The sequence below is a fragment of the Lynx canadensis genome, chromosome C2 (assembly GCF_007474595.2).
Source record: "Lynx canadensis isolate LIC74 chromosome C2, mLynCan4.pri.v2, whole genome shotgun sequence".
NCBI lineage: Eukaryota > Metazoa > Chordata > Mammalia > Carnivora > Felidae > Lynx > Lynx canadensis.
The window spans coordinates 15,076,190-15,099,543 of NC_044311.2; the positions used below are offsets into that span (position 1 = coordinate 15,076,190).

A 23,354-nucleotide genomic window follows, 5' to 3' on the forward strand; every position below is an offset into this window, starting at 1 on the left:
GAATCCTTTAATAAGGCCATTTAGATCTTCAGGTTTACTCAGCTGAATTTTGTTTTTTTAACAGATCGTAAAATGTTATTACAATATTATTGACTGTGCTGTACCCTTCACCCTTATGCCTTACTTATTTTATGACTGCAACTTTCTACCTCTTGATCCCCTCACCTATTTCTCCCATCCCCTCTGGCAACCACCAGTTGGTTCTTTGTATTTATGAGTCTGTTTCTGATGTTTTCTTCCAGTGCCCTTGATCCTGCTGTTACCTCTGCTTGTAATGCTCTCTTTCCTCCCCCTCTCCCCAATGTGATCAAGTTTTACCATTATCATTCATAACTCAGTTTAAGTCTACTATCGTTAACTTTTCCAAACACCTGCACATATGTCCTTTCCCCACAACTGGTAGTCCTCATTCCTCTCCTGCCTCAAAAAGCATCCCATTCTGGGGGCGCCTGCCTGGGTGGCTCCGTTGGTTGAGCCTCTGACTCTTGATGTCTCCTCAGGTCATGATATCCAGGTTCCAGGGTTTGAGCCATGCATTGGGCTCCATGCCGGCAGTGAGGAGCCCGCTTGGGATTCTCTCTCTCCATCTCTCTCTGCCCCTCTCCCACTTGGGCACGTTCTCTCTCTCAAAACAGACTTAAAAAAAAGTTGATCCCATTGTTTCCCATTGAGATTCCCGTGACTGCATTAGAGCTGCACACACTGCATTGTTCGCATTTGTCTACATATTGATGTCTTTCATCTTGAACTCCATGAAACCAGGGATTAGGTCTTTCAGTTTTCGTTGCTGTTGTTTAGAGAGGGAGAAAGTGGGGGATGGGGCAGAGAGAGAAGGAGAGAGAATCTTAAGCAGGTTCCAAAGCTCAGTGTGGAGCCTGACGAGGGGCTAGATCTCACAACCCTGAGATCAATCATGACCTGAGCTGAAATCAAGGGTCAGACATTCAACTGTCTGAGCCACCCAGGCAACCCCTTGGTTTTGGCTTTTAAATTTATCAGAAGAGCCACAATTTTTTTCAATCATCTTCCTTTTGTCTTTCTCCCATTGCAGCTGCCCCGGCGATCTTGTAAACACTATTCCAAAGAATTTAGTTTTCCTTATAAGATCAGCTGCTTGGGAACATTTAGATCTCAGCTATGACCAAGAAGAGGCAATGAAGTGATACATAACTGTCAAAGGATCTTCTGTTAAAGGTTAAGGATGGTTCCAGGCTTTTCAAAATGACAAAGAAGCTGCTATTTGTCTTTACAAAATATGCTCTGACTTTTAGAGAGCCGTTGGGAGGAGATTATTCGCTCCTCAAGGTGAAGCTCTTGCCAAGAGTTTGCATCCAGGACCCTACTACTATTACCTACTGTTTCAGGAACCCAGGAAGTGTCCTGGGCTACAGCTGAATGTCATTAATTTTAGGTGCTACGAATTCATTGTTAGTGATGAATTTAGGTTCACATTCACTTTTGTTTAGCAGTTGTGTCCCTGTGCTACATTTTGGATGAATATTTAAAAGACTTCAGATAATAATTTGCCTTTCAGCACCTTGGAGCATTTCATAGTCATTTACATTTGATGAACGTAATTTTAACACATTACCTTCTTTACTCACTACAGCCATCACCTCAGGATGAACCCTGGCCAAACCAGAATTAAGTGGGAAGTTGAGAGTAATAAATTCTATAATTCAGACTTTTACTACAATTATTGTTTTAGCAGTTGGGACCAAGTGAGAAATGGAAAACAGAAGTCACTCAAAAAACAATTGTGGATTAAATAAACCAGGGGCTTATTTTTTCCTTTTGCAAGATGGGTGAGGAGAAACTCAATTTTTCTAGCATGGTCTCCCGAGTATATATGTTCAAGCCTTCTTGAAGTTGACTACTTAGCTCTTTCAACTCTTGCACCAAGGGTCTTGGTTCCTACTTTGTTCCTGTTACTACTTTGACCGCAACCTCAGCTGTCACCCAGGATGCTCTTGGGTCTTAACGGATGCCCCCCTTCCCCTCCACCTCCACTTCATTCAATTAACAGAGAGTTTACAAAGGCCAAGCACTCTTCTAGGCGCACTAGGAATTTAACAGCAAACAGACAAAAAAAGAATCACTGCTTTCATTGCTTGCATGGAGCATACATGGAACACACATTACTATGTTAATGTATGTGTATAGACAAAGCATAATAAAACATAAAATATACAAAGTGTTATAAGAGGGTAAGTGCTGTACAGAAAAACAAGGCAGAGAAGGGGGGTGGAGGGTATTCTGCACACACTAATTACAGGTTTATGGCTACATTGTGAGAGAGTCCAGAACTAATTCTTCAATATGAATCCATTCACCTTAGAGAGTGATGGGTACAAGTGATTGATGCCTTCAACAATTTTAGGAGGTGCTTTTTAAATTTCTCCATATTCCTTGTTTCATTCTTGTTGCACCTTTTCTTCCCCTTTTCTTATTGTTGTTCAACTATCTTTAATGAGGCATTGGAATGGTGCAACTGAAAGAGCAGGTCTGGGGCGCCTGGGTGGCGCAGTCGGTTAAGCGTCCGACTTCAGCCAGGTCACGATCTCGCGGTCCGGGAGTTCGAGCCCCGCGTCAGGCTCTGGGCTGATGGCTCAGAGCCTGGAGCCTGTTTCCGATTCTGTGTCTCCCTCTCTCTCTGCCCCTCCCCCGTTCATGCTCTGTCTCTCTCTGTCCCAAAAATAAATAAACGTTAGAAAAAAAAAATTAAAAAAAAAAAAGAAAGAGCAGGTCTACTGACCAGGACCTAAAGCTAGTTATCTTTATGAGCCTCTGCTTCCTCACCTGTAAAATGGGGATAATAAAACATATTTTGTAGTGTTGTGAGGATTAGAGATGAACCATGTTTACAAAACATCGCAGTCTCTAATTGCTGGCCTCTTTAAACGGTAGCTATTATTAATAGAAACACATATGCTCTTATACAAGTAAGTGAATAATGTGTGCTAGCCTTGAAGTAACTCTGGGAAATTGAGAACAAAAGGGGACTAGGACCCAAACAAGGACGAGGCATGCAGCATCCTTAACTTTCTGACAAAGGGCTTTACTGCTAGAGACGGATACGACGACGTGTGCTCCAGACCCGGTGTAACATACAGTTTCCCTCCAAAGCATTGATGTCGCTCCTCTCAGCTAACATTTTGTTATCTTTTAAAAACATTCACGATAAGCTTGTGAACAGTGATGCTCATAAGAAGCATGCTAAGTGTCAGGCACGTTTGCGGATAGAAATACACTTAACCCACCCGCGACCCTGTGCGGCCGATCCCATCATCATTCCCAGTGAGGGTGTAGATATTTGAGAGCCGACCTCGAGGTGTGGATATTTGAGGGTGGACTCAAGAGTGTGGGAGCCGCTGTGGTGCCTGGTCAAGGCGGCAAGCACGCGAGGATACTGTTTTCAGAGTTGGGGTTCACACCTACAGAACTGAGAGATTAAAAAAAAAAAACAAAACAACTTGGAGGAGTCGTGAAGACCCGTTAGCTCCTTTGGGGTTCCCGTGAGCGTCCTGGAAAAGGGAGCCGTCCTCCTACCCTCCTGCGACTCTGTAAGGGACCTGGTTAGGAGGTACGGGCCACGGTAACCCTCCACTGCACTTCGAAACCTCAGGCGAATCTCGCACCTGCAGAACGAGTTAGACAATCTGTTTGGGTCAGTTACGATTTTACAAAGAGGGGCGGAGCCTCCTGAGGAGGCGGGGCGGCGGTGGCGGTGTCGGTGCACGCGGAACGCCGCGAGCCGCCGATTGGCTGGGACGGACGCCCGTCCCGCTTCCCTCCCGCCCCGTCTCCGGGTGGCCTCGCGGCGGGGCCCGCAGGCGCGCAGAGCGGGCTGGCGGTGCCAGACTGGCAGGGGGCGTGACGAGGGAGGCGGGGAGGGGGCGTGTCGGGGCGGGCCCCGGGCGCCGCGCGCGTCACGGCCTGCGGCCCCGCCCCCGGGCCCTACGCGGCTCACTCCTCCTCCCCCGCCTCGTCCTCCCGCTCGCTCAGTTCTCGCTCCACGTTCCACGCCGCGGCCTCGCTCCCCCGGCGAGAGCCAGCCCTGCGGCCGCCGCGCGCACCCGCCGCCCCGCGTCTCCCGCGCACGGCTCTCCCCACGCGCGCGCCTCGCTCACGGACGCACGTTCGTTTCCCTTCGCGCGCCCGGGTCTCGGCGGCGGCGGCGGCGGCGGCGGCGGCGGCGGCGGCGGGCGGACCGCGCGGGGCAGCTCCGTAGCGGCCGCCGCGGGCTGGCCGGCGGGCCATGGAGGCGGATGGGGCCGGCGAGCAGATGAGACCGCTACTCACCCGGGTAATGAGCGGGGTGAGGGCGCCGCGGGCGGCAGGGCTGCTCGGCGGGGGTGGGGGAAGCGCGGAACGAGGCAGACAAAGGCGGGGGCGCGGCGGCCGTCGCGGTCCGGCCACCTCGTCCCGGGCCCGGCGCCCCTCCGCCGCCCCGCAGCCGGCGCGCCTCGCCATCCCCTTTGTGTGGCCGCCCAGGGCGCGGGGGCGAGGGGGCGGCGGCGGCGCCCAGGAGGCCCGAGTGGGGGCAGCCGGCAGCGCGCCGCGGGCATCCTCGCCACCCCCATCCTCGGCGCCCTGCGGGGCCGTCCGTCAGCCCTTGACCCCGACCATCTCTTCCTTTCTCTCCGCAGCGCTCGCCTCCCTTATTCCCGGGCGTGCTCCCCGGCCGGGGGTCTCGGTTCCGGTTGCCTTGGCGCTGGAGTTCAGATTAGCCCCTCGAAAATCCATCTTTCTTGTCCCCTCTAAGCGCGGCTCCACCTGTTTCTAGCCCCAGGCAGTGGTGAAGAGTTGGGGTGGATCTTTTCCTTTCCTGCGCGTCTCCCCACCCGGTCCGCGCGGTGTGCTTTTGTTCGGTGAGTTCTCCGGCCGCGTGGACGAGCTGCCTTCGCAGCCAAGGCTGCTTTTCGCTGCTGACTCTGCCTGGTCCGCCTCCTCTTTGGGCGAGAACCAGGGGAGTAGCCTCCTGCCGCAGGCCAAATAGAAAGAGGAAAAGTGTCCTGAGCTCTGCGAGCTGCTCCTTTTTCAATCAGCCTAGCAAAATCCCGTATCCCGGTGGCTTTCGCTTCAGGGTTAGAGGGGACTGGGGGTGGGCTTGCAGAAGGCCAGCGTTCCCATTTAGGATGCTGGACGGGCGGCCCATGCTCGACAAACTGACTTCCTGCTCTCATGTAGAATACATGTGTCCCCACACTTGTGATTCTCCTCTCTCTTCGTAGTTCCTGACTCAAACGGCATGGAAGTGTTGTAAATTTTCCGCTTCCAATTCTTACTCTGTGACCAGCACAGGAGGGAAGGATGCAGTGAAAATTTTCCAGTCTTTCACAACTAACAGGAAAATTGCTTTTTGTGTGTTTTTATTCGCGTTTTTAACCAGCCGCCCCCCCCCCCCCCAATCTTTTTTTAAAGATTATTGTAAGGCCCTGGAGAGTAGTCGTTGATTATTACTTCAGTATGTTCACTTACAAATTCTCAAATCATGGAGGAAAAGGGAGTCTCCAGACAGTGAAGTCATTTAGCAGTGGTTTTGGGGAGGATCAAGTCACAGTGGTGGTAATGGAATACTGGAAACTCGTTCTAAGGAATCTTCCGTAATTCTTTGTGTGACATTTGAATAAACTGCATTTTGGAGGTCTTTCTTTCTTTCTTTCTTTTAGCACTTTCTCTACTAATGTGTATCAAATACAGTGTTGTCTGTTCTTAGATTTGTTTGCAAATTTTCAGCTTAGAGCAGTTCAAGAACATTCTAGTTTTCATAAAACTGGATAGAAATTATGATGTCTTCTCAGATATTGGCTGCTTAGCTATCAAAAGAAGCATGCTAGGGGCATCTGGGTAGCTCAGTCTGTTAAGCCTCCGACTTCAGTTCAGGTCATGACCCCATGGTTCCTGTGTTTGAGCCCCGAATCAGGCTCTGTGCTGACAGCTCAGAGCCTTTAGCCTGTTTCAGATTCTGTGTCTCCCTCTGTCTCTGCCCCTGCCCAGCTCGCACTGTGTCTCTCTCTGTCTAAAATCAATAAACGTTAAAAAAAAAAAAAGGCATGATAATGCTATTGCCTTCCAAATCATTCATTCATTCCTCATTGTACTAACACTTAGAACCTATTGTGTAATATCCAACAAGACAGAACCAACTCTGCACTAATGAAACTTACATCCAAATGAATGACAAAGAAATTATCAAGCACTTAATAATGGCATGGCAGGGGAGCACTTTGGAAGGGTATACTTTCTAAATCTTTGGGAAAATAAGACTTGGCCACAGTAAACATACAAGTCAGTAATAGAAATCAAATGTAATAAACTATCACACAGTCTAAAAATAGAATGAGAGAACCGTAGAACTGTGGTTTATGGAGTACGAACACTGTAACTTGAAAACTGGGAAGAGAGAACTATTTGTATCAATAAAGTTATATTTTCTCATCAGTTTTCCTCTGGTAAATAAAGTCAGAAGAATGGAAGAGTATGATACTCATCAGTCATTACTTCTCCAACTGGCAACTACTTAGCATAGCCAAAAAAGTAGAATAAAATTAATATTCATCAAATGCTATCTTGGGTATGTGATTATGCAAAATTTTTGAATAAATTGGTGGCAGTATATGTGACTCTGAACCAAGTTCATCTGTTCCATAATTTCGGCTCTCAGGTTTCTTCTGCTTCTAAAATTTTGTAATTTTCATTGATCATGGTTTTGGGATAGGAGGAAAGTCATTTACCTTATAAAAATGCAACTTTTGTTTGCTTTATTACAAAAACGTATTGCAGGCTTCTCTTTGGAATTGACTTGAACCATCAGTCGTATTTTCTCATATAGGTTACTCTGTTACAACAGACAGCACTGGTTAGAAGGTTCCCAAGTTTTGACAATTGTTCGTTCTTTTAGGCAGTACATTATTTAATACAGTTCTGTTACCATTGAAATTTTCAGGCTGCTCCGTGAATTTTGTTGGTACATAATTTCATTCATTTCATGGGTATTGTGATATCTCCTAGGTGCCAGGCACTGGGGTATGGGCACACAAGGTAGACAGAGTCCTAACCTCATTGAGTTTACTTTGGCGTGTGTTAGTGAACACAGTGATAGCCATTTGCATTCCTGCTAATTCCATTTGTGAGTGCCAGTTAAAACATTTTCCTGAGTCCATTAGAGACACTTTTAAAAAAGTAGTCATTAGAATAAATAAAAGATACTAACAAACCAGGATGAATTCAGTGGTGATTGGCAAGTAGAAGGTTTTTTCGGTAGGTCTGTAAGTAAGCATACCCTTTGGGATCTGTGGTTAGGTATTGATAGCTCTAGAGATCATATGTACCCCACGCATATTATCAGAATTTTCGTTACCTTTCGGCCTGTAGTTGGTTTGTTTCTCTGCACCACAATCTATGGAGTTGTAATAAAGGGAGAGATAGGAAATCTCATCCATTCAAATTAAGCTGTAGGACAATTGAGTTGGATTGAAGAATTGCTTTATTTGGTAATTGAGACCGAAAAGTACACAGGTTTTCTTCTAAGGGAGCTTAGGGTATGAAAATTAGAATATTTTGTTACACTAGACTCCTGTTACTTGAGTAGGTTAAAATCGAAAGCCAAAGTAACCTGTTGTTAGAGGAACCTGGTTTATTTTAGTGGTATGTGGGTATGAACCAATATATTCTAAAGCCTTAGTAGTTAAACTTGTCAACATCCTGTAATGGGTTGTTTTTCTTCCTCTTTCCTTCCCCTTCTTTCTTACTATATTTCATCACAAATATGATGTTAAAGTGGATAGAATCTGCAGTTCACAAAATGGGCCATTTACATAAAGGAACATACAGGTGAGTCTAAGGGTTAGTGTTACACATCAGGCAGTGTGGTTTTTGATTCATATTGTAGCTTTCTCTTATTGATTTTGGAGTCTCCTATAGTTACCAGTTTTATGGATACAGTATTTCAAATTTTGCAATAAGCACGTATTAGTAATAAAGATCTGTGTATGTATGTGTAAGGGTGCAGCAACTCACTCCCCGCCCCTTTTTAAACCTCCTTTTGAAACAAGAGAACTTGGTTCCTGTACAAAGCAGGTAGCTATTCCAGTATTCTAGCTTGTAGTGAAGTTTGCCTCTGGTTTTGTTTAGCAAGCAACTTCATGTATTTTGTTGAGTGATACTCATTGAATTACATAACTTGGGGAGACTTTGATGATTATTTGTAACTATGATGATAAACCGTGAAGGGGTCTATGGTTGGCATGGTGCTAAGATAGTGTTTGGTAGTGTTGCTGTTAAGTCTTCCTGAGGGCAGAGGACTTAGCCTGGAGTAGTGCTAGGTTTCGAAATTAGTGACTCTTTGCCTCCCTGGGCTAGACATTTTTAAATGACTGATGGAGGATGAGAGTGGCCAAAACTTTTTGTCAATGCTTTGTTTATGAAGATAATGTGATTATGATGTAAATGTGCATTTTTATCTGGAGCTGATTTGCCAGTGCAGAAAGGCTCTAGATGGGCTATTCCAAGCAGATTTTCATATTTACTCCAAAGAGGATATTTTTAAATATTTTAATTTTTATTAAGCCATAGTTTGGATTTTAGTAAGTTTAAGCAGGGTTTTTTTTTTTTTTTTTTTTTGGAATAATATCCAAGTGAAGGGTAAAGTGTACCCTGCCTTTCATAATGAAGTAGGAAAAATACTTTAATATTTTACCTATTTCTTTTTCTTTTGTAGGGAATATGTATATTAGTGTCATTTGGTTTTCATTTTGTTCACATGTCAGTGTAGAATTGTCTTCTCTTTCTATATTCCTGGACTATACTGCTTCTTTTTTGTCAGATTGCCCGGTTTGGAGAAGCTGTTGAATTCTGTATCATCTCTGACTAGGAACTTGGGAATTGGATGTACCTTTGGAAATGGATTCACATGTGTAAGGTGGCTATACTTTATTTTATATCATAGACAAGAGTGTGGAATGGTTTCTCAGAAGAGCATGAGAAGGGTAAACATGATACGTATAATCTCTTTCTCAGAATTTGCCGTAGCATATAATTAACACTCGGTGCTTGTATGTTTGGTGCATGTTCTTGTATATATAGGGTGTTTTCAGCCTGATACCATTCTTTATTCTGGAAAAATACTGAAGATACTCACACAGATTCTTACCTTGGGGATTGATGTACTCAACAAAGATAGGAATAAAGCAAATTCATATATAATAGACTGTATTCCCATTGAGTTCCATGGAAGTATTGGAGATGTTTTCATTAAAAAAAAAAAAAAAGTTCTGTCAAGCAACAAATTTTGGGGAGCACCTGGGTGGCTCAGTCGGTTGACCGTCCGACTCTTGATTTCTGCTCAGGTCATCATCCCAAGGTGGTGGGATTCAGCCCTGTGTTGGGCTCTGCACTGAGCTTGGAGCCTACCTGAGATTCTTTCTGTCTCTCTCCCTCTGCCCCTCTCCCCCGCTCACATACGTGTGCTCTCTCTCTTTCTCTTTCTCTCTCTCTGTAAAATAAAAAAATACCATTTTTGATAAGAATTTAAATTAGAAATTTCCATTCTATTATAGTTTGGCTGCTGGGATACCATCATGATCTAGAAAACATCTTTCCTTTTTAAAAATTGTAGTACTTTTTAACGTTTGCCATGGGTGGATGGGGTTTTGGGGGGAAGGAAGTTGTCTGGGAAGAGAGGGAAGAAGGGTATTACTGAACTCTTTGTTTGAATTACAACAGATGCCCCTTGTAAGCAGATTCAAACTTCAGCACAAGGCTCCATGAGAGGAGCCTGGTCTGAGCTTCAGCCCCCACTGGCCCTCTCCTTGGAATGCCCTTCTGCCCTTTTGCCCTCCTGTAGGGTACCAGTCCCAAATCAGATGTGGTAGTCCTGCGTTTGTCAGTTTTCGATTTAATACTTCTCTCTCTCTCCTAATCATTTCACCTGCTAGACTGTAATCATGCTTGGGGATTTTTTGTTCTACATTTAAAACTCCTGGAATTTTTTCCTCCCCTGGGCACTCACATTGTCACATTCAGATCTGCAGCAGAATTATATTTCTGGTAGATACTGCTGTCTAATGTGAAATGCATTTCATTCTGAAAATCCTTGATCTTGAGATCATATTGTACAAAATGAATTAAAGACCAACTTTCTTAATCCTGTAAGAATCTAATGTATTTGTTTAAAATGGGAGCCACCTGTGTAAAAATAAGACTACAACACCTTGTAACCGTTTCCACAGTTATTTAATAGGATTTACTTTGTGTGATATCATTAATTGTTAAACATGATCCCTTTTGAGGGTGCTTTATTTGCTTTACATGAAGGTACACTTCGTGGTGAATTCTGTGCTGTTTTTTCATTAGCTCTGGGTTCTGTCCTAGCATTTGAAATATCAGTGAGGCCACAGATAATATAGCACTTCTATTCAAAATTACTTTTAAAATAGATAAGACCATGGGGACTGTGGTCCATGAATTCCCAGACACTGGAAAATTTTATGCTTGTATGCATTCTTTGTAGGCGAGGATCAGGTAGCTTTACATCGAGATCTCAAAGGGGTTTATAATCCAAAAAATAGCTAAGGAATACGTAGTCTAAAAATTGGCTTAGCCGGTTTCTTTAACATTCATAGTAGTCTTACATTTTGTTTAAATAGATGACAGTAATTATATGTGCCCCAGTATTTGCTAAAGTTTGTTTTGTGGAATACTTCATCTATAGCAGGTTTGGCCAAAGAACTACTCTGTAGCCAGATAAGTTTGGGAAATGTCACACAGTATACATTTTGGAGATCCATAATGCATAATGGTATATTAAAGGCTCTGTGAAATCCTCTAATAAATACATTAAACTTTGGGGAGAGAATGCAGCCATGTGAAGTGGAAATTTCTGATGGTTATTACAAAATATGAACAGTAGGTCACTCATCTGTTTTATTACAGGTCTAAGAAAACAAGTCCTGTGAGAGGGATAATTCACTTGGTTACAGTGGCAGGAGAGATTTGAAAAAAAAAAAAATGTATCACTTAAGAAGATGTTTTGGAAGCAACCTGATAGGGTCTGGTTGAATACATTATGGGATATCCACAGAGTGGGGTACTACGGCTCTTAAAAAAAGGTGGGGGGGAAGATGTCTTTCTACTGATGTGGCAGATCTCTAGGGTAAATTGATGGAAAGAAGCGACGTGAGGGACAGAGGGCACTATACAGCGCCTTTTCTTTAAGGGGGATAATAAGAACGTATAGTTGTATTTACTAGGATTTTTATAAATACACTGGAAAGGTAAATAAAAAAAAAACTGACAAGAAATGGTTGCCATAGAGAGTATGAGGGAACAGGACCCGAGGCAGGGGTAGGGACAAAACCAGTGTGCCCCTTTCTGTGTAATTTTGGATTTTGAACCTCGCAAACATAGTAGCTATTCGGTAAAAGAGGGGATGGTTTCTTATGTCACTTTATGTCGTGGGTGGGTTAACATATTTCGTGAGAGACATATGGCTTGATGTAGTCTAGTATGTTACGGACTGCTTAACTTTAACTTAGAAAGGGAGTCGTGAACACACGACTCGGTAAATCACATGCTACATGCCTCCTGGTGTTACCGAATGTCCGAGTCCTTTGGCACCTTTGGGGTTGCATGTTGCCGATGTCCTGATTGTCCTCTCACTTTCACCTCATTTCCGTCCAGGGACTTAGACTGTGGAAGAGCCAGTAGGAGCCAGTGGGAAGACACTGAGGATGCTGTTGCACATGAGATGCCTTAGGCATAGGAAGAGAGCTGTTTGGTTGTATATTTGTTCAAACCTAGAATTTGCCTTTGCAGTTTTATACTTACCTTCAGTCGAGGATCATAAATGTTAAAAAAAAAAAAAAATCACCCAGACTAATTACAATGAATTGTTGAGATTACAGTGGTGCAGTGGCAGGGGGCACCATTCAGGCTGTTTTCCTGGTTTTGCTCCAGAAGGCACCATTTACGCTGAGAGTGGTACAGCTGCTTCCCCACAGAGCTGTGTGACCTGGAAGTGCTGTGGGAGGACAACTCTGTGACTGTGCCTTCCTCACGTGGGAAGTGCTGATCCTCAGGCTGCATTGATTAATTCACTAATTAACTAATTTTAATTAGTTAAAAAAGCTAGTTAAACATAAGACTAAAATGATTTCTGGTTAGCTAGGTTTTTCATTTTTTTAAAACTTTTTTAAAGTTTATTTATTTTGAGGGAGAGAGAGAGAGAGAGAGGATGAGCAAGAGAGGGGCAAAGAGAGAGGGAGAGAGAGAGAGAATCCTAAGCAGGGTCGGTGCTGTCAGCACAGAGCCCGATGCCGGGTTCAGTCCCAGGAACCCTGAGATCATGACCTGAGCCAAAACCAAGAGTCAGATGCTTAACCGACTGAGCCACCCTGGGGACTCTTCTGTTGAGCCAGGTTTTAGAAGTCGGTAACTTGGAAAAGAGAATCTTTTCTTTTCTTCTCTTGAAAGTATTTTTCTATTTGAGCGTAAACCTCCGTGGTATTCCTAGACTTCCCAGCACCTGAGATGGAATAATGAAACCTCTTCCAGTGGGCACGCTGGATAAGGAGGAGGAATGCTGTGATTCTCACGTTGGGAATCGCTAATCGAGGACTTGGGGGTTTTGTCCTTTGCTCTGGGGGCAAGGGAAGAACAGGTAACTGACTCTTTAGAGAAAGCCTGCTTTGAGCCGTGCATCTTATTAGGCATCTTTTAATCACTTATTATCCCTCTTACAGATGGGAACTCCTGGGCAGAGAGATTTTCTGAAATTTCCCAGTCCATACAATTAGTAGGAGGCTAAGCTGAGATTTGAACTCATGGTCGATGCGAAATCGCTCGTGTTCCGTATCTCATTATTCTAGAGTAATCCGTGATCCCTGTTTGTCAATGCCATTTAACATTAATCACATTAGATCATTTTACATGGATGATACTTTGAAAGCCTTAGATAATTGAGCCGAGTTTTATAGTTAACAGCTTTTATTACTGTAACTTTTGTGAATTTGTTGCTAATATTATAGAAATTAAGTATTTAAAAGAAATTTGCCTCTTTGCCTCCAGATTCAGGAAATCTGAATTTTTCTGGATCATTGTTGAATGAATCCTCCTTTAGGTCTCTTCCCACAATTAGGTCTGTTCTGTGGTTTAACGTGTAGAAAATGTTCAGTGACTGTTCAGTGAATGAATATAAGGATAATGTCATGAACTCCTAAGATTTGAAGCTGAATATGCTCCTAGTGAGTTGTTCAATCAGTCAGTTAAGAAATTATATAGCTTCTGTCTGGTGGTGTTACCATGAAGCAAAAGACTCTTACTTTGCCAGTAGAAGAAAATGTTTTTTGCCTTTGTTCTGTTGTGGTGGATGGGGGTGGGGGGGTGGAGATATTGAATAAATACAGTTTGGAGTGATCCCAGAGTAAGAGTACTTAATATTTTTTTACCCTGAGATACAATTTCAGGCAAGTGAGTGTTAAGCACGTTAAAATGAAAATTTTATGGCTCAGTATATTTTCACAAGTTCTAAATACATTTAAATGGATTGTTGGAAAAGAGTGCATTGGTATTTTACTTGTATAGTAACACTTGTGTAATATTTGCTTTATGAAAATCTGTGACATTTCATGTATACAATTACAAAAGGACCAGTAGCAAGAAAAGGGATCTTCAAGCCCGAATACAGTGTCAGCTGCTATATATATTGGTTCGAAATTGTGCTGTTTCTCTAAATTCTTTAGAATTATTACTTACATAAAAGAATTTTTGTTCTGTTCATTTGCTTTAAATTTTATGATTTTGTGGTTTGTGGGCTTTCTTCCTTCCTGGATCCCACCTTCCTGACTTCCCAGTCCACGCCTTCCTTCCTGGACCCCGCCTTCCTGACTTCCCAGTCCACCTTCCTGACTTCCCAGTCTGTGCATCCGTGTTTGCACAGGTGCCATAACTGGCCAGTGCCCTGGCTCAATAGAGTCCTTTCAGTAATATTCTGTACTTAGTTTTGTTTTGTTTATAATTGTTCCCAGATGACCTTCTAACACGTTGAGGAGGAGTTTCTTTATCTGTTTATGCACGTACCATTAGCAGTATCCTCAGGATAAGGTTCTGCTGTGAGCCTGTTTAAATCTGGGCAGTTGGCCTCCCTTTTGTTAGGAATAAGGGATTCATTCAGACCAAAATTGGCCTTTATGTGGTCTTACATTTTAGCTTATTGAACTGTTTTTATTCAGTAATAGGAAATTCACGAAATAACCACAAGTCCCAAGCCTTATTTTTAAGACAAGGTAAAATTTGGATGTAGCCTAACCTTAGACCCTGGTGTGACAAGTACACGCTTGGGTTTGAGACACACGTCGGGTTCCCATACATCGTCATCTGCCACCAGGTGGCCTTGGGCAACTAACATCTTTGAATCTCATTTTTCTCATCTATAAAATTGAAATTATAATACTTACAGGGCTTCTTCAGGATCAGGGAAAAGCATATAGTGTGCATAAAATGCTGAATGTGCCTGTGGAAACTTGTAATTAGTAACCATCGTATATTTTTATGAAATGTCTCATGTAACAGAATTCTAAAAGAATTAGTCTCCATATTGATTGAAGAAATAGAAAACAAAGTCTTAACTATCCTTAACTTCTGGCATTGAGATCTTCTAGATAGCTCTGTGGGAAGGAATTATGTATTGGGAAAAACTCAGTCCTCTTCCTGTATTTTTCCTTTTCTCTCACATGACTGCCACACTTACAACACTTCTGACGACAGATGTGTGTGTGTGTGTAGGGGGGGGGGTTCCTCCTACCAGTCAATGCTGTGGCCCTAGCTGGGTGTTACAATTTAACTCCATTCTGGCACTGTCTACCGGGAGATAGCATCAGACCCCACAAGTTAAGCACTCTGACTCACAGCTGCCCCTTCTGATGTCAGTTGCCAGTCCAGGTTGTCACCTGTCCTTCTGACCGATCAGCTGTACAGTGGAGGTTCCCATGACCCCTTCTTGGATTCCATTGACTTGCTAGAGCAGCTTACAGAACTCAGGAAAAGTTTGTTCACTTTTGCCAGATTATTCTGAAAGGGTATATGGTAGAGGACCCAGATGAACATCCAGATGGAGGAGATGCATAGAGCGAGGGGTGCGGCAAGGGCTGGTGGAGCTTCTGTCCATTAAGAGTGCCACTGCCACTCTCCCGGCACCTCCACCCACGTGTTTGGCCACCCAGAAACTCTCCAGACCCTGTACTTCGGGAGTTTTATGGAGGCTTCATCGCGTTGGCATGACAATCATTAACTCCATTTCCAGCTTCTCTTCCCCCTCTGGAGAGTGGGTTGGGGCTGAATTCCAAGCCTCTCATCATGGCTTGGGCTTTCTGGTGACCAGCCCCCATCCAGGAGCCACCAAGAGTTACCTCGTTAGAACAAAAGACCCTACTGTCATGCAGGAAATTCCAAGGGATTTAAGACTTCTGTGTCAGGAACCAGAGACAGAGACCAAATGTTAGAACGAAAGATGCCTCTGGTGCCCTTATCACTTACAAGATTATGAGGGATTTAGGAGCTCTGTGCCAGGAACCAGGGACAGAGACTAGTATATATTTTGTTCTGCTACCTCACAGGTTAGGTGGTAGTTTATTGCCTTAAGCACCAAACTTAAGATATTTTGACAAAACGTTTAGACGTTTAAAGCATAATACGATTTTTTGATTTAAATAATTTTAACCATTTGACAGAACATTTGAAATGTGATATGTGTGTCTCCTTTAAAAAATGAGTACTGATCACTAGTATTAGGCTGTTGTGGTCTGTTAAAATCTTATTTTAATTATTTTCTTTTGTCATTGAATTTCTTAACGTGTTTTAAAGATAACAGAGGAAGTCACAGAGTCATTTAAGTGTGGGTGGGGAGGAGAAGGGTTTTGTGTTGTGTCACTCTGTGATATACAAATCTTGCCTCTTCAGATGGTCTTCTGATTCTTGACTTGTTATAGATAGTTGAGGTTACTAGATTGCTTAATTCTGTTTTCAGGAGATCTTGTTGTATCTTATTAGTGTTAGATTTTCAGAATTTAGTCTGTAGGGTATGCAGTATAGAAGAATTTAGCACTGCTTGGCAGAGTAGGTATGATAGTTCCTAATTGTTATTCTGCTAAGGCTCAGTGACAAGAAATTTTATGAGTTTATAGTTTCATCTTAAATTTAATTGTCATTTATATTTTTTCTGTAATCTGAAATAACAAGAATTATTTAAGTACAAGTGTACTTAATTGGATAAAGTGAGGCTTCTGAATTTTGCATATATGTGTACACATGTACATATATAGGTACACATACACTCTCATATGCATGAGTATGTGTTAATCTGAACCATTGGATCACTAAACAATTTAGAGATATTTAGGAATTTTCAGATTACCCGTAGCATTGAATTTTAATGGGTTATATTAGTCAAGATACCATTCTACCACAAAAATGTGATTTCTCGAAAGGTCCTTATTGTAGGAATTTTAAGGTAATGCAGTTTGTTTTAAGGAGGTCATGTAAGGGGGCACGTGGTGGCTCAGTTGGTTAAACATCTGACTTCAGGTTCATGGGGTTGGGCTCTGTGCTGATACCTCGGAGCCTGGAGCCTGCTTTGGGTTCTGTGTCTCCTTCTCTCTGCCCCTTCCCTGCTGGTGCTCTGTCTCTGTCTCTGTCTCTGAAAAGTAAATATAAATATTAAAAAAAAAAAAAAGAAAAAAAAGGAGGTCATAGACCATTGTCATTTGCATTTTTTGTTTTGTTTTGTTTTGAGGTTGATGTTTTCTTACCTCCATTTTTCAAGCTACTTCAAATCTTTTTTAAAAACAGTTTTAGGGTGCCTGGATGGCTCAGTCGGTTAAGTGTCCATCTCTTGATTTTGGCTCAGGTCATGATCTCATAGTCATAAGATCAAACCCCACGTGGGGCTCTGTGCTGAATGTGGAGCTTGCTTGGGATTCTCTCTCCCTCTCTGCCCCTCCTCAGCTCACGTGCTCGCTTTCTTTCAAGAAAAAAAAAAGTTTTGATAGAGGTAAGATATAGATAAATAATTTTATTGATTAAAAGTCAAAACAGTATTTTGCTGTAATAACATAGTTGTTATAGCAACGTGTGGGCTCACCCAGAATTAGAATCATATTGGAAGTGTGTTAGAGAGAGGTGGGAGATAAGGTCATAAAGGGAGTGAGGGAAAGAATTTTCAGGTTAAATTTCATCATTTTAGATCACAATTGAAAAATACAAATTGCATGTTTTACATAATTGCATTTAATACTCAGTTTTTAGATGTTAATTAATTTTGCTATCATGTCCTAATTGCATAGAGTTAGGCAATAAATGGGTTTGAAAGGTTAAGTGGTGAATATTGAGTGTATTAGCCACGAGGGATGGTTTTATACTTATGGTGCCAGTGCCTCCTCACTTCCCGTTGTGAACTTCAAACAGTTAGGGGCAGTTTGAGATTTCTAATTTGGTGGCACTGAATCTCAGATCATTGGGGGTTGCTGCATTTTCCTGCCTCTACAATAGGTAGAGGTATCTGAAGGGAGAAGTAAATCATGTTCATTGAGAAAAATTTTTGTAGAGAGACAAAATGATACCATTTCAGCCTTATTTTTCAAACTGCCTCATGAGAATGCCAATACATCAAAACAAATGAACATTGATAGGCTAATTTTGGTGGGACCTGTTGATTAGTGTTTGTTTAGTGTTTAATGCCTTGAATCTGGAGTAAACAGCTTTTGCTTTAGTTTGTTGTCTGAAATAAATGAACTTGACCGTTGTATTTTAGATCATAGGACTAGGGTCTTTCATCAAAACTTTTCACTCATGGTGTAGATGGTGAATTAAAATGTTAATTTTTACCCTTTTTTACTTTGTCCTCCATTATTCAAAATAGTTATGAAGCTAAAACCCTGAGTAGTCTCTGCTTGTCCAGCTTCTAAAGTAGGTATGATTAAATAAAATTTAGGAAGGATATTTAATGTCAGAATATTCATTCTCTGTATCTTCTCACTGTTTTCCAAGCTGTTATGATTTATTACTGGTTTGTAAAAATAATGTATTCTATTATCACAAGCATTAAAAAAAAAAAAGTAGAAAATACCAGACAGTACAGTTGGAAAAATAATTATTTTGTGAAACTTTTGTTACATATACATACATGGATGTGAACAGATAATGTGTGCACTATATTTCCAGGGGTTACTGTTAAGAAAAAAAATTGGAAATCTGTTTTTATAAGATTAACATTTCATTACATTCTTTTGAGGTTTATATATGCATATGTACGTACACATGTATTGTTTTTTCATTTAAAATTTTAACAAATCCAAATAAATGTCCAGACTAAACACTTATTTGATGTCTAAGTTAAAGCTACATCAAAAGGTTTTATACTGAAGAATTTAGCTTCTGGTTCCATGTACAATAAATGAGGCATAATGAGAAAGAAGTGCCTGTATGTATGTACGTATGTATGTGTATGTATGTATACATACACACACACACACACACATACAAATAAAGAAATAAGTAAAATATACAAATGTTTATGATATGTAAATAGAAAGACTTTTGTTTAGTCAGTTTGACCTACATGTACCTGAGATGTTATATTATTGTTAATGACATGATCATTTAGAAAGGACTTGTATGGAAACTCCATGGAGAAAATCTTACCTTTAATACCTTAGCAACTGAATCAGTTCCTTAGTGCTACGCATTAACTGCTTTAGGATTTTATAAGAAGCAAGATGAGAAGCATGCACTGCTTAATGACATTAAACTGTAATTTTTAGATTTTATGTGTATGTAAATACACATACTTTGAGAAGGCTTGGAGGAAAACAGGTATTATTTGTGTACAGGATAATCCTTATAGACTTAGGTTTTTTTGGAGAGGGATCTGAAGGAGAGTCCATTTGTTTCAATAGGAACCAAATTCATTGATGTAGGGAGGCATGAGTCTGATTCTATTTGATAAGCTGTAATTTATTTTTTAAAGAAATCTCTATGCCCAACATGGGTCTTAAACTCAACCCTGAGATCAAGAGTTGCATGTGCAGCCAGGTGCCCCTATAATAAAGATTTAAAGACATGTAATAAAGATATTTTAATAAAGATATCTCTAAAAGAGTTAAATTATTGTGCAAGGACTAGACAAAATGGTCATTTTTTCACTGGATCACCATGTTGGCACCTTAGCAGTGATTTACTTATTGACCTGTGTGTTGAGTTTATTTTTTTAAAGTTTATTTTTTTTGAGAGAGAGAAAGAGAGAGAGCACACGAGCGTGCACAGGCGAGGGGCAGAGGGAGAGGGAGAGAGAGTTCCAAGCAGGCTCCACACTGTCAGCAAGCCCAGCTCAGGGCTTGAACTCATGAACTGTGAGATCATGACTTGAGCTGAAACCAAGAGCTGGACACTTAACCAACTGAGTCATGTAGGCACACCCTGTGTGTTGAGTTTTAACTGGAAAGGTGGCTGTAGTGAAAATTTTCATATAAATTTTCATATAGTTGAAGTTTAGGCTCTTGATGAAGTTAAGTGTGTTTAGGCATGACTATCTTATGAGAGGTCCTCTAAAGCTGTTCTAGGACTGAGTTCCTTTACGAGGTATTCAAGCCTTGCCAATGTTTGAGCTTTTGACGACTGTTAGAGAAGTCTTCAGTGGACCCAATGTAGGAATTTATGTTAGTTTCTATTTTACAGTGTCATTAATGTGATATATTCCCATAATTCTTATTCTGTGAACCTTGAGGCTCTTAATCTACCTTTCATTTTTGGTTTGTTTTCTGTTTTTGTCTATTGCCTGCACTCTCCTATCCAGTTTATTTTTTTTTAAATTTTTTTTTCAACATTTATTTATTTTTGGGACAGAGAGAGACAGAGCATGAACGGGGGAGGGGCAGAGAGAGAGGGAGACACAGAATCGGAAACAGGCTCCAGGCTCTGAGCCATCAGCCCAGAGCCTGACGCGGGGCTCGAACTCACGGACCGCGAGATCGTGACCTGGCTGAAGTCGGACGCTTAACCGACTGCGCCACCCAGGCGCCCCTCTCCTACCCAGTTTAGAATCCATGACCCATATCTTCTGCCTCCGTTTTGTTGTTTGAGGACATTTATCATCATGTCTCTTGGTTTTTAATATTTTGGTAAATTCCTAATCCTCAGTCAGTTTACCTGTGCTGGAGATACTCAGAACAGCTGGAAAAATTAAATTACACAGCTTTATAGATGGGTACTCCTATACATTCCTGCTTCTTTCCTCTGGTTCCTCATGAAACATAGAAGATACTCCCATGTCTAATTATCTCCTGTTCTGTACAGTGGGCACATCAAACATTCTTGCTCTCTCCAGAATGTATCCTCTTGCCCCCTCAATCTTAGTAAATAGTGCTGCTTTCTTCACAGAGACAGTAGAGGAAACCAGAAGGAGCTTCATCCACTGTTTTCTTGTTGGACAGCTCAGCTAGACCTTGTGGTGTCTTACATAGGACTTAGAAAACCTTTTCTTCTGTGTTTCTTATCAATGAATGGCAAATTTGACTCAAATTTGAAAATGGGAGCATTGTCATGACTTTTCTTTCCGTCTGCCCAAACCCCAAATCCAGTGGATTCCGCATCCTATCTCTAGTCTCCTTTCTCCAAACTTCCTTTGATCATTGTAGTTCAGGCCTCTGTCTTCTTTTGCCTGTAATAATGTAGTATCTTTCCAGTTGGCTTCCAGTGTTAAAGAAAACGTACTGTTTTGTTAAGGAAAAAGTTTCGACACTTGCTACAAGAAGGTAAAGCAGACTGTATTTAAGGGAGACTATCCTGATACGGGTGTAGTGGCCATACAGTGGAGAAGAGAGATTGGACCCAACCCTGAGTCTAATGAGGACAAGAGGCATTTAAATCCAAGAAGCAGGGATGGGGATCAGTGGGTGGAAAGTTACTAAGAGGAAACAGCAGAGGTAAGGGGGTCCTTATTAGACCGACTCGGCAGAGTCTGGGAGGGAGGACAGGGTGGTCAGGTATCCAAGGTGGTCAGACGCCAAGGATGAGGGATTTTCATTCAACTCATTTGTCAGGATTCTAACTCAAACTGGATTCCACAAGGACAGAGAGGGAACCCAAGGTCTGCTCAGAGAAGCCTGATTCAAGTTTGGTCAAAGGAGAGAGTCTTTGTCACCAGTTTCTACATTGTCACCTTGCTAGGGGATCTTGGTACCAGTGATTATAGTTCCCTTTTTAAAGCCTCTTGCTCTAAGGATGAATCTAAAACTTATCTGTGCCCTGGAAGGTCTGGCCCGTTTCCCTTTCTCTACCTTTTTTCTGCCTTGTCTGCTCTTTCCTCTTTCTTGTATTTCAACCATTGTCAAATTCGTTTAGTTATTTGAACACACTGGACTTTCTCATCTCTGGGTCTGGGTATATTAAATCCCTACTCCTAGCATAGTTCCCGACACATAGTAGGTACTCAGTTAATATCTGTTAGATGATTAAGTGAATAAAGGAATAAATGAAAGTATCTTGTAGTATAAGGATAGATATTAAAATCTCTGAAAAAAATACATAGATATCCAAATGATTGAGGTAGTGAAAAGATACACTTAAAATCACATATCCAAATGGAGAATTTCTTAATAATGGACAGGCATTTTGGATAGTTACAATAGTGCTTTCAGTAAGATGCAAATTTGTATAAAATGAATGGAAAATCATTTGCATTGAAGAAACCCTTGATCTAAAGGATGGCGCTCCCATTTCCTTAGATTTAGGTTTGAATACTATCTGCTGGCTACATTATTGACTGCCTCTTCTGTCTCCTAGAATTCATGACTTAAGTCGCCATTTAAGTGAGTTTGAAACCATTAACACCTGGAAAGACTAGTGACAGTAAGTGCCTTACCTATGCTGAAACCAGTTTTTTTTTTAAACCTTTCAAAATATCCATGTTTTTAAATGAAAGCAAAAAAAAAAAAAAAAAAAAAGATAAAAAAGCCCTATGTGACTTGCATCAAACCTGTCTAGAAAGGAGTATTTCGTTTTTACCAGTAAGGATCTGTTGTACACATACAAAGTTAATAATTCTATGTGAAGAAAATTATATTTTCAAGGAGCTTAAAATTAGGTGGGAAATAGTGGTGAATACGTAAAGAATAAATTCAATTTCACTTAAATATAAAATGTAAAATTAACATAGGATGACCAGGGAAGACGGTCTCATGATAGGATGGTTCTAATACCTAATATTTAATTGTTTTGTGTCAGGAACTTTTCTGAGCTCATTACCTTCATTATCTTGTTACATTGTTATAATTTATCAGTTGTAATACATACTACAGATAGAGGACACTGAGATTCAGTGAGATTAAGTAATTTGTCCAGTTTTGCCTAGCGAGTAGTAGAGCTGGGATTTGAGTTGAGGTAATCTGAGTCTAGAATCTATATTCATTAATGTAATTAATGTTTTACCTGTAGCCAGAGTAAACTTGTTGACGGGTTGCATTACGTATATATAGGCACTGTTTTCCGTAGTATTTAGTGTTAATTTTATATCTAATGTAATTTATGGAGATAATTTGCTGGATTAGGTCATTAATTAGAAGCTGTTTCTCAAATATATGTAAGTCATTTTCATTAATGAAATTTTATGCAGTGTTTCATTATTTAAACATGATTTTGCTTTCTGAGTCCTACTTTATTTCTTCCTTAGCCACATATTCTAATGTTGCTGTTATTTTCCAGATGCTCTGCCCACTGCAACATGTACTTTTTGTCTTCCAAAGATACTGTGTTTCTTGTTTGTTGTGGTTTCTTCTTTCTCTTTGTACTTGTCAGTTTATCTTTTAAAAAATTAGTATCTGGGCACCTGGGTGACTCGGTTAAGCTTCCAGCTTTTGGTTTTGGCTCAGGCTGTGATCTTACAGTTCATGAGTTTGAGTCCCGTGTGGGGCTTTGCACTGACAGCACGGAGCCTGCTTGGGATTTCTCTCTCCCTCTCCCTCTGCCCCTCCCTGGATTGCACTCTCTCTGTCTCAAAAAATAAATAAACATTAAAAAAATTAAAAATTACTATCAAGTTAGTGAATTTTGGGAGGGAGAAGAGGTAAACCCAAACCCAGTCTTTGATCTGTCATGCTCCTTGATGACCCAAGTCATTTTTCTTTACTTCCTTGCCTTTTGTAAGCATAAAGTGAGTTACTATTGGAAGAAACCTTTATTTATTTATTTATTTTTTCAGATAAAATGTGTCTTCTGGGGTGCCTGGGTGGCTCAGTCAGTTAAGCATCCGACTTTGGCTCAGGTCATGATCTCACAGTTCATGAGTTTGAGCCCTGCGTCAGACT

The 23,354-nt window shown here is 41.3% G+C and overlaps 1 protein-coding gene across 5 annotated transcripts in view; it reads left to right on the plus strand.

Annotated features, from left to right (window-relative positions):
- Positions 1 to 4,209: 4,209 nt before the first annotated feature.
- The window catches only part of SLC4A7 (solute carrier family 4 member 7), a 111,602-nt gene continuing 92,457 nt past the window's right edge, over positions 4,210 to 23,354 (plus strand). For 4 of the 5 annotated variants that reach the window (XM_030330586.1, XM_030330582.1, XM_030330585.1 and 1 more), the window contains exon 1: positions 4,210 to 4,306. In XM_030330586.1, the coding sequence (XP_030186446.1) occupies positions 4,259 to 4,306 (48 nt within the window). In that variant the 5' untranslated portion in view covers positions 4,210 to 4,258. Of the gene's footprint in view, positions 4,307 to 8,685; positions 8,924 to 23,354 lie in introns of those variants that run through there. The other variant, XM_030330583.2, reaches the window with a different exon arrangement.